The 13,566-nt window shown below is 42.4% G+C and overlaps 1 protein-coding gene across 1 annotated transcript; it reads right to left on the bottom strand.

Annotated features, from left to right (window-relative positions):
• Positions 1–1,260: 1,260 nt before the first annotated feature.
• LOC106575754 (sodium/potassium-transporting ATPase subunit beta-233) lies at positions 1,261–11,534 on the bottom strand. Its single transcript, XM_014152431.2, has 6 exons — positions 11,250–11,534; positions 5,812–5,940; positions 3,811–3,966; positions 3,302–3,486; positions 2,982–3,065; positions 1,261–2,706 (listed from the first exon to the last, which is right to left on the bottom strand). The coding sequence occupies exons 1-6, from the start codon at positions 11,338–11,340 to the stop codon at positions 2,446–2,448; spliced, it is 906 nt and encodes a 301-aa protein (XP_014007906.1). The 5' UTR covers positions 11,341–11,534; the 3' UTR covers positions 1,261–2,445.
• Between the last annotated feature and the right edge of the window lie 2,032 nt (positions 11,535–13,566).

Below are 13,566 nucleotides of genomic sequence, written 5' to 3'. Positions count from 1 at the left end.
CTGATATGAAAGATGAGGTCCTGATGAGTGTTAATGTTCAGACCGAGTGTTGGGGCTCTTAAAACTCCCCAATACAGAAGACGCCTTTGTCCAATGACTCTTATGTGTAAAGAAATGGACCTGAGAGTCATGATCAAGGGCTAGTCCTTTCCACATGGGCTCCCGAGTGGCGCAGCGGTCTAAGGCACTGCATCTCAGTGTCACTACAGTGTCACTACAGACCCTGGTTCAATTCCAGGCCTTTTCACCGTGATTGGAAGCCAATTAGCCCAGCGTTGTTTGGCTGGGGTAGGCTGTCATTGTAAATAATAATTTGTTCTTAATTGACTTGCCTAGGTAAATACAACTTTTTTTTTTTTTAAAGAATGAGCAGCATGGTTTTAGTCAGTCACCCAGGTGATGTGTCATAAGCCTGGAGGCTAGCTGAGCTGTGGTAACCATGGCAGTAGTCTCTCAGGAGAGGAGCTGCAATAACCATGGCAGTCTCTCAGGAGATGAGCTGTGGTAACCATGGCAACTGAGGAGAGTAGCAGAAAAAAAACATATTCCTTACTTAGCATTGACAGCTCTCTGTAACATCCTTGATTTCTAGGTGGTTTGTAGTCTTTTCCAAGCCGACAATGTAACAAAAAAAGAATCATTTGACAAGCGGTTTCTCTATTGTGTCACGTTGTTGCAACAAAAAAAACAGGTCAAATCAAATCTTTTGAAATGCACCGAGTTGACCTTGACAGTCATTAGCGATAGGAAAACAGAGGAAGTGCAGATGCACCAAGGGGACCTGGTTTGGCAGCACTTATTCCTCCCAGATCTGTTAGCATCTGGTTAGAGTTGATAAGGAGTCCATTTGGATGAAGATGGTCAGAAGATGGTCTCCTTTTAAGGGCATTTCAAATCTAACAAGTGTTTTTGCAGGGTTCAAAATACATAAACAAACAAACCTTTTCCTTGCCAATCCTCACTATTCTCTGAACACTAGATACTACCAGACTGTTTCACTGAACAGTCCCAGACTAGGGTAGGAATACAACGGTCTGATATGATTCCATTTCCATCCTCACTGATCTGAAATGACAGGGAAGGTCACAGCAATAAAGCAGAGGTTATAGCTAGGGGTTTGTCCTTTTACCTGTCCTGTTCTTTCAGATCAGTGCATATTGAAAGGAAATGAGATAAGGAGAGAACTCCACTTTAGACTAGTGCGGTGTGTCCTTACAGCGGGGTATTGGTCTTGTTTGAGAGAAACTGGAATAAAGAAAGTTGTGTTTTCATCATTTTATTTCAGGTTTTTTTCTTACTGGGATTAAATAAATGACAAGAGCGGATGAGAACTCCTGATAACGGGACAGATGTTAGACATTGACGTTTAGCACTTAACATCGACAAGAAATCCTAAAAACATGGGGTACAGCACTGCTTCTGATAAGATTCTCAACTTGGACCAGTGACTTTGGTATTGTATTTATACATTACACTTTTCTGCAGAAAAATTTAAATTAAAAAAGTACAACCGCATAAATATAAAACTCCTTCCACCATGTAAAATGGCTAAAACATTCATCAGAAAGTCACACCACGTTGTGAGATGACGTGACGTAATTGAGCAAAACAATCATCTTTAAAAAGCAGAGTTAGCACCGCTGCCGTACAAAAGGCAAAAGTAGCCCAACAACCCAGACACAACTCGACATTAAGAGTGAATCAAACAGAACGAAAGGAAGTAAAAGCCTGAAACAATAGCGTAATAAAACCCTTATCCCACATTAAGTGATTCTAAAAGAAAAGCGATGTAAAAATTCTCACAATCAATCAATCAGACAAAGGCAAAAATAAGGAAAGAGTAGGCCTAGTTCCCTGGAGTGCAGCCTTTTTCCTCACACGGGTCAGAGGAGATCAGAGTACCGTGTCAATATTTTTAAATGATTAAGTATTCATATATAGTATATACACATCTTGGACTGCTAAAGCTTGCTCACATAAGTAAACAGGTTACAACATGGCTTGGAAAGGACCAATGTATGCGACTACTGCACTGTACACTCCAAAAATATGTATAGAAACCACACAAGGCAGCAATACGGAGGGGGGACAAAACACTGCTCGCTACACATCAGTAGTGGAATTACAATTTACAGTCATAAATGAAACATGTCCCCATGGCTCAAGGAATATTCTTCATTTACAGTAGAATAAATACTTTATGCTATTGCTACTCCTCCTGCGACTTACATTCTAACCCTAGACAGAAGCAGAGAAGCCAGTGTAAAGCAGACAGATGAAGTGTCGTCCCGTATGTTATGAGTTTTGTTCAAGACTAGTTGTGATTTTTTAACTTCACTTCGTATTTCCACCCCAACTCCCTTTCCTAAATTATTTTGTTACTTTTGAGAAATGGTTGGGGAGGGAGAGGGGGCTGGAGAGAAAGTGCTATGAACCTAACTGTGGTCATAAGTTGGTGACAGTGAATTTAACGTCAAATTTTCCTTGGAACTTGTCCTTCTCGCTGTAGCCAATGTTCTCTCCGTAGGCTCTGCACTCGATGCGCAGCTCGGTGTTCATGGTGAGGTTGACGAACTGGAGGGCCACTAGGGGCTGCAGGTACTGGGGGTGAAGCAGCTTGCCGTAGTAGGGGTAATACTGGAGGGGGAAACCTTCACCAATGCCGTAGTACTTCACCTCCCCGATCTTACCGGCGTCCTCCTCTCTCTGCAAAGAGATTGGGTGACAGAGTCAAAAGGAGAAAGACGGTGCTATTTTGGTCATTCTGACATCTGACCTTCACCCAGAAACACATTTACAATAGCTGGTTTCGTGACGGAATGGGGACTATTCCTCGAAAGCAATTCTAGAATTGCTAGAATGAACATTCACATTCAAGTCAACATTCCCTTAGGCTTCAATGTTGCTCTACTGACTACTGTTAACCGACATTGGAATGATCAATTGTGATTCGATGTGGTTCTATGTCTGGCGTACTGTACCTTGTTGGTGCAGAAGATGGGCATGACGTTGGGCTGGACCTTGGTCTGCGCTCCCTCAGGGATGCTTTCATTGGAGCTGGGGGGCTGAAAGAATGGAGGACAGGTACACAGTGAGTGAGGAGGCAAAACAATCTGCTAAAAACAGTAACACTTTTACCTAAGAAAGTTTATGTAGATTTTGTATTCAATAATGTACTACTATGCATAAACTAACAACCAGGGGCCACTGGAAATATCAAAGTGACCAGTTTGTACAAGAGGTCAACTTTTCATATGTCCTGGTTGATAAGGCCTGAAAGCTATGTCCTGAGGATATTTACCCTTGGCCTGAAGTTGACGATCCTGTTCAGCTTGACGATCAGGCAGGGTTTTCCTTCCTTGAAGCCAAAGTCTCTGTCTTCCATGCCGGAGCAAGGCCCAAGCCAGCTCCTCTGGAAGCGACAGGCCTTCCTGATCCCCACATCACTCTCCAGGTCGCCACGGTTCTTATAGTCCTCCGGTTGCTCTGAAGGCAGGAGGAGGAGAAATCACTGAGCACAGGAAGCCACAGCTGCTCGCTTCAACTAATTTTTTAAAATATTTTTAAATACACCTCTCTGAAGAAGCCAATACACAATTCCATTCCATGTCCTGGCCACTTAGTTCCTATTTCACCTAATGTTAGAACGTCAGAAAGGATTCAATAAGCAAAAGGCTAGAAGATGATGGTACCACCTCCATCTAAGTAGAGCTTCCACCACACTGAGCACCTCTTAGGTCTGCGTCATGGCAGGGGGTAGGACTAGGAGCTAGGGGGAGGGGGTAGAGCGGAATGGAACACTTCCTGTACCTCCACAATCCTCGTATTTCATCTGGTCCCGCTGTTTGTCGTCATCGTACATAACCAGGAACTCTCGCATGGCCTTGGTGTAAGCCAAGTAGGTCTCCACATCATTCAAGTTGAAGGCGATCTCGGATTTGTCGGAGCGTGGGGTGTGTGATAGGCCTGACAACAGACAGTCACCATCAGTTTCAGAAGTAGAGAAAGTACTATTAGCAATACACACTTTTATAATAGGACAATAATGTTTCAGTGGACTTGTGACCATTCTATTTACACTAACTCACAATAGTACTGCAGTTACATAGATAACTGGTTTCATACTCAGTAAGGTTAAGAACAGTCAGTGTAATTCTCTTTCTAATGAAGTCTTTCAGTGAGGCAGTCATCCATTGAAGAGTCCACACTTTGGAAAACAGTCTTGAAGAGGAAGACAAGGTGAATCCCTGTCATTGTTCTTAGCAGGAAAGACGGGTCAGTAAAAGGGAAAAGCCCATTTCAAACAAAAGACAACTGTCTCTACGCTACGGTACAAGATCCAAAACACATCCACCCCTATTCTCTTCTACTTCCTTATTTACAACCAGCCCATCCCAGCCCCCACACTAAGTTCCATCTTTCATGACCAGAAAACTAAAGAGAACTAACTGGACTGAGTGAGGTGAGGAGTCTGAAGAGAGTAACGCTTCTCTCCTCTGTCAGCTTGTGCGATAAAGAAATAGTCTGACTCTTCTCTTTCTGCTTGTTAGAGCCATCAGGTGTCCTCTTCGTTGTGACGACCTGGCCCAGTTATCAGGCCTCCTGTGGAAAGTAACGCACTATCAATGCCTAGCTACCTCTCATCTCCTAATGGAGGTTCCCTGAGCAGACCATGGCTATATATACCCAGACAGACAAATTACTCGACAATGTGATGGTTGAAAACCCCAACAGGAAAGGGTTAATGCTCTGTGGAAGGGCACTGGTGCTGTGGGATTGGGTTGTGTTGTGTAAGGGGAGAAAATAAAGTAGAGAATAGCATCTGCCGTTGACAGTTTACCACAGAGCTCTCACTGGTAAAGGAAGCAAGCAATGACTACCAGAACTTCCCGGTCTGTTTTAACTCTAGTCAAAGGCATCAGGAGAGAGCTCTGTTAGGGGACCACAATGTAAAGTTCACGATTAGCACTTCTCCCTCCATTTCACACCCACGTGATCAGAAGACTCCAGCGAAACTGACTAAACCTCTCAGAAAAAAGGAAGCTGTGCAGAAAGACATGAAATATGCAACGTCCAGTAATCTGGAACGGGAACAGATCTCGTTCTTTAAACACTACACTCCGTAACAAATTGGGAAGAGAGGTCTCCGCCCGTGTAGGAGGCCTTTAGGGAAATTAATTGCGACACTTGACTGACCCACTACCTACACCAGTGGTCCAATACGACATGAGCATTTAAAACAGTAGGACTGCAGTAACTGGAATAACACGTGAAGGATTCAGTTCACTACTAGACCAGAGTTAATTTTGAAAGAAGCACTTCTGTACATCTTTACCAAAAATCTAATTTCACCAGTTTGTTATTGGACGTAAGCATACTACTGTACAAGCTAGCCTAAATGAGCCAGGGCCATAGACACTGAATCAGTAACAAAATAGTTCCACATGCATGGATGACACCCACCGTTTACTTGAAAGACAAGCGTCCTCTGTGTCTGACCTCAAAACGGTACTGTGCCGGCCTGCTCTCTGGCCCATACAGTGCTAAAGTCAATTCAGCTGATATCTCACAGTGGGACTCCCTTAATAAGAGGATGTTTGACGGACATAACCCACCCCTCTGAGATCTACAAACATGCATGTTAGACTGTCTGCAGCCCAAATTGCATCCTATTCCCTACATAGTGCACTACTTTTGACCAGTGGGTAGGGAATAGGGTGCCATTTCAAACGAAGCCACTGTGGTTGGACACCATCTCTTATCCCCAGGCAGCAGTAGTGGCTCAGCGTCTAGTGTTCAGTGATACCTTACCTGGGGGAGCAACTCTGTCTTGCCAGGTGGGTTTGTAGTTACTGAGGGTGAGAAGCAAGGCCTGGATGGTGCCGATGAATACTCCAGCCAGAAAAGCATAGAAGATTAAGTAGAATCCTAGAATTTTAACTGTAAAAGGAGGGAGAGAGAGAGAGATATGGGTCATTACCATGCAAAAGATGTGGAGGACAGATGATTGTGACATATGCCTTTTTTTCCTTATTTTAAAAAAAACTACAAACACCAGTCATGCCATGAAATTAAGATCTGGTTGTTATGTTGCTGACAAGGTCCATTTCCACTCATTCAGTTGAGTCATACAAAAAGCCACGTACAGAACTCCAGCATTCCACAATTGTAGAATGTTAAATCTGCTCTGAAAAACAATGACCATTCCCCATAGTCAAACCTTAGTACTCCTGCAGTAGTTAAGAATCTGCTCAAGTCAACACAACCCTGCCACCCTAACCAGCCCTGCAGAGCCAGTCTGTACAGACATTTTAGTCATTTAGCAGATGCTCTTATCCAGAGCGACTTACAGTAGTGAATGCATATATTTTTCATACTGGCCCCCCGTGGGAATCGAACCCACAACCCTGGCGTTGCAAACACCATGCTCTACCAACTGAGCCACAGGGAAGACACGACACAGTACGCTAAACACCGCAGACATGTAGACTGTGGATCCCCACTTTCATTTTTGACTGAGTGTTTGTGGAGTTGGGGACTTAAAATGCATACCATTTTAATATCAAATACACAAGCACTACACCAAAGTGAGACAAGAAGGGTACAGCTTAAGAGAAACAGCAAGTCTGCCTATTGTGTCGTCAGACGAGTGTTTCCTCAGCGTTCCAATTCCAACTGGACCAATTCAATCTCATGCGTGTCTATCCTATCGTAAACCTTAGACTGCCCAGTCATTGCCCATTGCACCACAACACTATCAAACATTAAAAATTGGATAAATAGATTGGCTGGCTCTACTACTAATCCAAGCACACCTGGTTTCTACCTTAAGCTTTCTGGTCCGTACACAGAATATCCATAACTGGAATGAGTCCCAAATGGCACCCTATTCCCCATGTAGTGCCCTGGTCAAAAGTAGTGTACGATATAGGGGAAAAGGGTGCCATTCGGGATGCACACCTGGGCTCAGTGATACCTATACAGGTAGAATGCATGCAGACAGAGAAGCCCGTGTCTCCTATGGAGAGAGCAGGAGGTAGCCTAGCCACAAAGCTACTGTTCCAAATAGTAATCCACCTATAACAGTAGACATTGTCTTGACTCTTCACTGAGGGCAGGAAAATGAAGTGTAACCAGTAGATCATACAGTAGTAGCAAGGAGAACAACAACAACTTCAGGCTTCAGAGTAAATACAATTGTCAAATCACTTTTGGTTGCTCTTAAACTCAGCACCCAGAAACAAATCTCAAGCCAGCTACTCAGCTTTAATTGTTAGGCCTGTCACAAGAGACTAGGTTGCTCTAAAAATATGCCCACATCTCAGATAAGACCAATAAATTAATACATTCAGGTCCCAAAAACAATGGAGGCAGTCTGCATGTTCAGCTTTTATACAAAACCTAGATACTACCCAGCTGGCACATAACGTTCTGAGAACCATACAGTATGTTTCTTAGAGCTTGGTGAGAGTGTGGTTGTGCTATAGTTATTTTGCATACAACCTTCCCACAACATTCTGGGAATGGTGCAGGATACCCAGCTAGTACATAACATTCTGAGAACCATATGTTTCTTAGGTGGGAATTTCAGTACCTCAGTTTAACTTTTCCTCATGGTTCTATTTAAAGTAATGTTCTCAAATTGTTTAGAGAACGTAAAAAAAAAGGAGCACTATGCAGAAATCACACCGCCTTTTCCTGGTTGCTAAAATTCAAAATAGTTCGCCTAAATTTCAGTTTATGACGAAACAAGCAAGCATAGTGTAGAGAATCATTGTACCATCTAAACCACTGTGAAATATATTTTCCATAACCAAAAATACTATATTTTCAGCTGGTGTACAAAACTGACAGTAAGACGCAAAAACAAAATTTAAGAACAGAAAGCATAGAAATAGCACACATGGAACAGATCTACCACATCTTAGACTTGCTTTCAATGAGAATGACAGATCTATGTGAATTTGGTCAGGTCGCCCAAAAAGTTACATATTGCAGCTTCAAAAAACAACGTTCTTCTGTGGAAATGTCAGTACTTATAAAAGTAAATAAAACGTTTTCTACAAGCGACTTCCTCAGGTTTCCTCAGTTCTATTTTAAGTAATGTTCTCAGAACATTAGTAAACGTTCAAAGAACATTCTAAGAAAGTTATTTAAAAATATACATTCCATTCTGAGTATCACCAAAACTATCCTCTATCTTGTTAAGTGTGTTGATCACGCCCACAACTGGTCTTAAATGAGTGCTCGCTTCCTTTAAAATGGAGGTTTGTTTAAATAGACTAAAGTGAACAGCTTTGTATGAGTAAAAAAAAAAAAGCATGCTAGCTGTATCCTGGTGGCACAGTGGACTAATTCCATGGATAGAGAACAGAAGATCATGGAGTCAAATCTCACTGACACCGTGCCACAATAAAAAAGAAAAGAAACTTATGCGTTTGAATGATTAAATGCCTGAGAAAATGAATTTACATGTGTCCCATCTGTGCTTGGAGTTCAAAACAGTTATTGAAACATGTTCTTAGAACATTATTTAATTACCTTCCAATAACCTAGAATTTCCATTCTCAGAACATTAATAAAGCCTTCCAGGAAAACTTTCAGGGAACCATAGAACATTCACAGAACCTCCCTGCAACCTAAAAAATATAAATTAAAAAAATAAATTCTCAGAACAATTTTTATTTTACAGGTCGGGAAACATTACTTTGTATTCAGAACCAAAAACTTACATTCCCACAACTTCCAAGGAACCAAAATGTGCTAACTGGGATATGCATAAAACCAGCACAGGTATACAGGTCCAGAATGAGAAATCATAGGCCCGGGGCTTTGGTATTTTGAAATCTGCAAAAGGCAAACCACCAGCCACAACCAACCATAGAATTATAATCCATAAATGGCAGTTCCCACTAAAGTCAAGACTGGCATTCCTTGCTAGTGTACCCTTGAGTTTAACAGTCAGTCAAATTGCCAAAGTAAGAGGTTAGAAAACCCTTCTATGGATTATATGTCTATGGCCACAACTGTATATTTGGACCACGCTCTCCAAACTGCGGCCTTCCCGACTGTAGGTATACCGCTAACTGCCAAAATAAAGGAAACACTTAAGTAAACGAGGGATACAAAGTACATGTTATGGTGTGGGGTGCATTTTCCTGCCATGGTTTAGGTTCACTTGTAGAATCTATGCCAAGGCGCATTGAATCTGTTCTGGCAGCTCGTGGTGACCCAACACGCTTTATGTTGGCGTTTCCTTTATTTTGGCCTTTATTTTGGTCTGTGCTTGTGCTAAAACTTAATCCACAGTTTTTTTTTTTAATAAACTCAACATTTTCTGTGGCTAAATTATGCTCTCTGGTGGACTTCAAACATTGAGAGTGGGGCTCCTGTGGTTGGATAATTCTTTTTTTTTTTTATGATACAAATAAATTTTTAAAAAGCATCTTGGACCCTCTACGGGCTTGGGCCCTGCCCCTGACTCACAATTGACCAGTCACATTTATTTATTATGCAGTTTATTTTTATTACTCAGTTACCCAATCAAGGCAGGCCCCCCCCCCCCAATCAAGGAAGGCCTAGTGGTCCCCCAACCCACCAGACCTGCAGAGCTAGTACTGTATAGGCCTAGTGGTGCATAAGACAATGTCAAAGGGTCAAGTCTTATAGGAGACAGCAGTTCCCTTTCAATCAATTACGGATGACTTATGATGTCCCCTGTTCCTTGGCAGAATTATAAGGACATCACAACCACCCTAAGGTGTCTTATCCAGATCATGCGTTTTCCCTGATCACAATTGGCCGGTACAAGGGTGCGTACATTATCCATATTATAGACGAGGGTTCAATATCTCCCCTCTCTCCATGCATCACACCAGATAAAACATATGTTCTCGCATTGTAGACAGATTAAATTGATCATGCAAGTGGCCGAATGGAGACGAGTCGTCATAAAAGTCATGGATAGTGTCACACACATCGTTCAAAATGATGCACCTCTTACATTGGATGGATGAGGAGCACCAGTGTTGGTTGGAGAGATGTTGAATGGGTGGGTTTGGGGGAGTGGGGTTGGAGGCTCACTTCCTTATGTTTCCTTCTCATTTTATTGAACTGAATATGAAATTATATGTTGTACCTGTAAACCCCCCCCCCCCCCAAAACAAGAAATATGACCAAATAAATAAAAATATGGTCACCACAAAAATGAAAAGATCCAAACTTGAGATAATACACACAAAACACAGTTGAAGTAAATGACCAAACCAACCAACTTGAGGGCGTTAGTTAAATAAGCAAAATTGCAACATGAATTGTCGCTCAGCCTGTCATCCTCTGAATACCGAAAATGTAGGGTAGTTGTGTGACATTGAGACGAGGGAAGACATGGGTGCAGACGGAAACGAGAAAAGTCAAATTAGTCTAGTTAATACATTTCCATTGTTAATTAAAGTGACACAGGATCCACATCGAATAGTAACACTAGATGGAATGTCCTCTCCATAATTCCAAGTAGGCCCCATCACCTTGAATCACCTTGGACTATGATGCATTTTTAACCCTTTGATTGTGTCATTTTACATCGGAAATGAAACTAAGTCTGGACAGCATGTACATATGGTGTAATTCCATCCTAATTGTTATAGATCATGTTACTGTGATGGGGAGTTCTAGTCTCCTTCCAGGCATAGGCGGCAGCGTCTCTGCAGTGTGATCAACTAGCCTACTGTACCATTAGGATTCGAACCTTTAGAATAACATGTTCTAATAATGTATTATGCATATTCCAGCCACCGTCTTTCAACGACCTATTTGGATTCTCATACTGATTTAAGATTTAAATGAAAACCCATCTTTGCTTGGAACAGTCGGTAGGCTGTTTTTTTTTAATAAGGCAGTAGGTTCCTAGCAAGGACAAGTGACAGTGAAAGGACAAGTGACAGTGAAATATGAGCAAAAACTGGTCGCATGTTCACCGTATGTTTTTACTCACAACACAGACATGGAAAGCCATGAACAACGAGTGGCGATAGGCAATGATATGGACTCTGTGACACCGTACCACACACTGCTGCAAAGTCAAATCAAACAGGTGCTATGCACCAAGATGAAATGAAGACTCGGTGCGCGTTCCATACTGCCCAATAGGCGTTCGATCGTGCCATATGAGATCCATCACAATTTCGATTAAAACCTCCGGCCATAACGGCCAATTAACGTGATCATAAATATCAGAATGGCATACTTACACCAACTCCCCCCTGTGCGTCCACAAAATTCCCCCTTGTCCGAATCCCATACAAACTTCTTCCATCCACCATCGTCTTTATTCGAAGACATTTTCGACTGTGTTTCAGTTCCTTTTAGTGTGGTGCTCTTTCTTTATTCAGTTCCCTTCGCTTCTCTCTGCCGGTCCCTCTCCGGAGTCCCAAATTCCAAACACCGACGGACTTGTACACGGCTTGTTCCTGCGTACTCACTGCACACAGATATATCCTAGTTGCAGTCGACTCCGCCCGAAAACTATTTTAACAAGTCACCTACAAGGAGGGAGGGCCAGCTCTCGCGAATCACAAACGAGTGTCCTCTCTGCGTAATGTTGTCGTTTGTGGAGAGTCGGGAGCGGGTATTTGCTCCACCCTTGGACGTAGTATACGTCAGAATGTCCTTTACGATGCGACCCTGCGATTTCAACAGAAGAGCACTCACATGAATAAAGATTCAGAGGCATACTACATCTATTCACAGCGCCAGCAATACATTACAAATTGCCACCATTGTCTTCATTATCTGGAGACCTAATTCACTCAAAATGGGATTTACAATGTGGGTAAACTTAAAATGTTAAAAATTACAGAAGTATGATAGCCTACCATAATTACTATTCATACGTATATGATCATCTGATAAAGCCAAGATGACTTGGCCATTCCTCAGTAACCCAATTGTAATAGGAGAAAAACACCCATCCCAGCTAGCACATTTGGTTCCCTTGGAAGTTGTGGGAACTTATGTTTTTGGTTTAGCTGCAACCTGAGGTAGAAGAGGCGCTATTGCGCCTTCTTTACCACACAATTTGTGTGGATGGACCATTTCAGGTTGTCAGTGATGTGCACCCCAAGGAACTTTAAGCTTTTCACCCTCTCCACTGTGGCCCCGTCAATGTGGATGGGGGCGGGCTCCCTCTGCTGTCTCCTGAAGTTCACGATCAGCTCCTTCGTTTTGTTGACGTTGAGGGAGAGGTTATTTTCCTGGCAACACTCCACCAGGGCCCTCACCTCCTCCCTGTAGGCTGTCTCGTTGTTGTTGGTAATCAGGCCTACCACTGTTGTGTTTTCTGCAAACTTGATGATTGAGTTGGAGACGTGCGTGGCCATGCAGTCATGGGTGAACAGGGAGTACAGGAGGGGGCTGAGCACGCACCCTTGTGGGCCCCCGTGTTGAGGATCAGCGTAGCGGAGGTGTTGTTGCCTACCTTCACCACCTGGGACGGCCCGTCAGGAAGTTGCGATTGCGTCATCTGTGGCTCTGTTGGGGCGGTATGCAAATTGTAGTTGGTCAAGGGTGTTGGGTAAAGTGGAGGTGATATGATCCTTAACTAGCCTCTCAAAGCATGTCTTGATGACAGAAGTGAGTGCCATGGGGAGATATTAATTTAGTTCAGTTACCTTCACTTTCTTGGTTAAGGGAACAATGGTGGACATCTTGAAGCAAGTCAGGACAACAGACTGGTATATGGAGAGATTGAATATGTCCTTAAACACTCCAGCCAGCTGGTTAGGGTTAGGAGTTAGGTTAAAGGGCTAAGATTAGGGGAAGGGTTAGATAATATGTTAAGTAGTTGCAAAGTAGCTAAAATGTTAAACTTGTCCGTGATGAGATTCAAACACACAACCTTTGAGTTGCTAGATGTTTGCGTTAACCATGCTCCTTTCCTTCTTGCCTTAAGTAACCTACTGTCATACCAAACGTAACATATCATACTCATTTATGTGTTCCGGATTTACTTAGGCCAATGTCATGGTGCTACGGATTTTAGTCAAATATAATATGTTTTGCTCTGAGACCAGGCTGTTCCTTTGCCTGTTCTAGGAATTTTAGTTTGCAGGAAGGTTCTGAGAAAGTTTTATTATGGTTCCATAAAAGTTTTCCTGGGAGGTTTTATTAATGTTGTTCTGTAAATGTTGTGAATGTTTTGAATGAAATTGTTATTTGGAGGTTTTTGAATACCTTCCTTAAAACTTTCACTGAATGTTTGACTAAGACTTTTAATAAAACGGCTAGCTTAGGTTAACTGTTTTGAACTACAAGCACAGATAGGACACATGGAAATCATTTGCTTAGTCATTAATCATGCAAACACATTTATTTTTTACTGTGACAGAGCATCAGAGAGTTTAAAACCTATGATCTGGCACTAGCATGCGGATTATTTATTTAACTCATACAAAGCTGTTCATTTTAGTCTATTCAAACAGACCCCATTCCAAAGGAAATAAGCACTCATTAAGATCAGGTGAGGACAATTACTGAGCGCGGCTGACACACTTTAACACACCTAACAAG

The sequence above is a fragment of the Salmo salar genome, chromosome ssa17, assembly GCF_905237065.1.
Source record: "Salmo salar chromosome ssa17, Ssal_v3.1, whole genome shotgun sequence".
Taxonomy (NCBI): Eukaryota; Metazoa; Chordata; class Actinopteri; order Salmoniformes; family Salmonidae; genus Salmo; species Salmo salar.
This window is presented reverse-complemented; position numbering and strand designations above follow the sequence as displayed.